Source organism: Clarias gariepinus, chromosome 14, assembly GCF_024256425.1.
Source record: "Clarias gariepinus isolate MV-2021 ecotype Netherlands chromosome 14, CGAR_prim_01v2, whole genome shotgun sequence".
NCBI classification, from domain to species: Eukaryota; Metazoa; Chordata; class Actinopteri; order Siluriformes; family Clariidae; genus Clarias; species Clarias gariepinus.
In genome coordinates this window covers 8,272,805-8,276,760 of record NC_071113.1, presented here as the reverse complement: position 1 = coordinate 8,276,760, position 3,956 = coordinate 8,272,805, and the positions used below count along the sequence as shown (strand labels likewise).

Here is a 3,956-nt window from a genome sequence, read left to right as displayed (position 1 = left end):
ATTTTCAATTTTACAATTTAACGTGTAGCCTTTAAGCACTACCACTGATCATCTGTGCAAAGAGAACAAGTGGTAGTTATCCTACAAAACGTATTAATGTTTTTATGGTACAAGAGAAAATAGTTTGTTAAAGAAGTGTTAAAACACTGATGTATCATGTGTGCCAAAATGGAGCAAAACATTTTAAAAGAGATTTAAACGCCTGCAATAGGCTTTGGTTTCTTCTATTTAGCCTGGCAAGGTTATCTTTCACCTTATAGCGCTCATATTGTGCTGGAACGAGTGACTGACGAGATAACAAAATTTACATGAGTTCAGATTTGCATTTATTCATCCTGTAACAACATTACAATAAAAGCACGAGAATCCTCTATAAAACTGGGGTTTATAAACAATATTATTTAGTGGTTCTGTTTTATTTTAACACACTCCCACACACACTCGCGCGCGCACACACACACACACGCACACACACACACAAACACACATATATATAGCCTATATACAAAACTACAGTTTGTACAAATTGATATAAGTTACGTCCTGAGTCTCTGAAGCGGTATCATTGTATCGGGTGTGTCGGGCAACTGCACAAATCTTGGGACGATTGTATCTTTTCTCATGTAAACAAACAAAAACAGTCTATTTGAACATTTCTATCCGTAAACATCATTATGAATAAGGGGTTGAGTAAGTAAAATAATTTAAAACCACATCATATAAATTTAGGGCTGCAACACAGTCTTCTCTTCTCCTCTCATCTCTTCTCTTTTCTTCTCAGGCTGATTTAGCTTTTTAATCAGTCACTTTTTTTCAACGAAAAAAAAACGATCGTTTTCAGCACGTTTTTTGATTTTTGTTTTGTTTTGTTTCGTTTTCGTTTTATTCTTTCAGCTTATCTTCGGACGAACAGCCTAGGCGCTCGTACACATAAAGATTACAAAAATAAAGTCCTGTCCCTTTTTTCATGTTTATATTAAACTCTTGGAGTGACAGTCTGTGGTCAGTAGACGCTTTGCGGGGGGCCGGCGTGCTGCTGATACCACGCGCCGCTGTAATCTTCCGGGTAGGGTGGCGTCGACGAGCTGAGGGCCACTGGTGTCACATGACTGCGGGTAACCGGGTTCGCGTGCGCGCCGGTGTCCCCCCAGAGCGCGGGCGACGGCGGCGAGTTACACGACATGGAGTCGCTGGCGTTGGGACTGTGCTCCAGCGGGATCTCGCCGTTCTTGTAGAGCTTCTTGAACTTGGACCTCCGGTTCTGGAACCATATTTTCACCTGGTCAAGAAAAAGAGGGGAAATCACCGTTATAGCTTATGTCATAAAATATTATTGCTGTTGTTGTTATTATTATAAGTATTGCAAATTTGTTATGCAATAACAATTTAATACAAATCGTGTAATCAATGTGTGTTTATTTATACACACGCGCAAATGACAGATGACACGATTTATATTACACAATGATACATATGTTGCACATTTAAATAAAAATAAACACATATTGTGTACATATAATACATGTGTGTGTTTGTGTGTGTGTGTGTGTGTGGCTGTGCGCGCGCGCGGAATCACTTTTAACACACTTATTCAACGCCCAGTTAACATGCTATAAACAGTGCATAAGTAATAAGAATAATCTTTACCAATAAATAATACCATTAACCGACCCATAATAATATTAAGTAATGAAACTGGTTTCTGCACTCTATGAACAGCTGTGAAGTGTGTATAGTGCAATCTTAGAATGTGAATTTATTTGTGTGCAACCGTGTGGAAGCAGTCATGGGCGAATCAGGTGTGAATGTACTTAGTGTGTGTGTGTGTGTGTGTGTGCGTGCGTGCGTGTTGTACCTGGGTCTGCGTTAAGCCGAGCTGTGCAGCGAGTTCGGCTCTCTCCGGGAGCGCGAGGTACTGCGCCTTTTGGAATCGCCGCTGCAGCGCCGCGAGCTGGTAGCTGGAGTAGATGGTACGGGGCTTGCGCACTTTCTTTGGTTTTCCGTTCACCATCCGAACTTCAGTCTCTGGCTCCTCTTTCACTGTATAAAAACAACAACAATAAAATAACTTTGAAAGGCGTTAACCAGCCTATAGCATAACGTCTAACAACCAGTCAAACAGGGTGTCGAGCCTCAAAATATGCAATTCGTAAGGCCAGCATCCTCAAATGCGTTTATTTCTGCCCAACTGAAATAAATGCCAACTGGTCAAACTAGTCTAGGATGGGTCTAACTGCAAATTGTCAAGCTATTCTGTCGCGTCATAATTATAGATAATAACTCTTGTGATTTAAATATTATAAACAGGCGTCAAATAATACTTTATTTCAGTAATCTACTCGTTAGTGTGGATTTAGTTCCAAGACAGGATCACGCCTACGAATGAATATACTCGTTGACAGAAACAATTAACACAGAGAACATATGTATAATAGGACAGAAGTGGAAAATGTATCATATAATAGAATAATGTACAATATCTAATTATATTTACAAGAGGGCCGTAACAGAAGCCAGACACTGTTTATTCTTTTTTCCAGTGATGTACTCTAGAGTGAAGTGCAGGTTAGGTAAAAGTAAACTTATACTCGAGTTGTAATGATTATGATGATGATAATAATAATAATAATAATAATAATAATAATTATTATTATTATTATTATTATTATAATTTAGATAATTCTTATTAGAAAATTCATAACCATTCGTTTATAATATTTTTTATAAAAATAACTTAGTAATTTTTTCAATTTAATTTTATATTTATTATTAACCATTTGCCAAAATACGAATTGTCTAGTTGTGGGATGTTCTACAATATTTACAAGCATTCTAAATCAGAGCAACTTAATTATGTCTATATTTAGTGTCAGAGATATTAGACTTTTTAGCCACTCTACCTCGATTTGAGACTGACTCACGATAGTTGTTATGGTCACAGTCTATTGTGAGATGGAATGAAAAGTTAATTAATTTAATTTTGCAATAATAGAGTGCGCAATAATGGATTACCTGGGTATGCATTACCTTTTCTAATTCTGGACCAATATTTGCACTATTTTGCGTAAAGTTGAATAAACACTCGAGGTGTTTCATTCAGCGTGCGGCTTTGTGTTGTAGTCGTGCGTAACGCGCACTGATTACCAGCTTGTTTGTTTGTCTGTCTAACTTTACTCCAGCAAATGTGTGTGCACTTAAAACACATGTAAACGTTTTCCGATTTACTCCAAACATTGACTAACCTGCGTTTTGTGGCGGTGTGTGTCCGTCTCTGCTGTACTGGCCATACTGGTGGCGGTACGCGTTGGCGTAAGTGTACTCAGCCTTGGCGCCGTAGGGAGACGCGCCGCTCATGGCGCACATATTAAACTGGTGGTAAGAGGCGTTGTGCGGCCCTTGTGCATACGCCTGAGCAGGGTAGTAATCGTGATGGCCCTGGTGTGTCGTGTAGTAGCCCATGTCCGTGGCCGAGGACTCGGGTAGTGTGGGCGAGTCCTTGGAGCCCGGGTGGCAGCTCATAGAGCCGGAGAGATCAGTAGAAATACCGGGTAGCTTCCTGTCGTACGTCGGTCCACTCATCGTGAGAGACAAAAACAGTGCAAAAAATGATACAATCGCCCACTGTTACGTCCTTCCCCGCGACGGGTGTGTAATAAAAAAAAAACAGAATGTGAGACGCCGTTAAGGCGAATCCTGGAAGGGCTGGAGCTCCTCTTTTCTCTACTCTTCTCTTCTCAGACGAAACTGCTACTCCTGTAATGACACCGCAGCGGGCTTGGGAAAGTAAATTATAGGGCGGTCGGGTGGATGCTGCTCTCTGATTGGCTGGAAGAATCCGTCTCTCTCTCTCTCTCTCTCTCACTCCCTCTGTCTCGCGCGCGCTCTTGCGCTTCCCCCCCCCCCCCCATACACACACACACACTGGATATTTTTGCAAATCCTTTCAGCGCCACTAA

At 40.7% G+C, this 3,956-nt stretch overlaps 1 protein-coding gene across 1 annotated transcript; it reads right to left on the bottom strand.

Annotated features, from left to right (window-relative positions):
• Positions 1-309: 309 nt before the first annotated feature.
• dlx3b (distal-less homeobox 3b) lies at positions 310-3,746 on the bottom strand. Its single transcript, XM_053510929.1, has 3 exons — positions 3,243-3,746; positions 1,856-2,040; positions 310-1,279 (listed from the first exon to the last, which is right to left on the bottom strand). The coding sequence occupies exons 1-3, from the start codon at positions 3,577-3,579 to the stop codon at positions 1,004-1,006; spliced, it is 798 nt and encodes a 265-aa protein (XP_053366904.1). The 5' UTR covers positions 3,580-3,746; the 3' UTR covers positions 310-1,003.
• Positions 3,747-3,956: the final 210 nt, after the last annotated feature.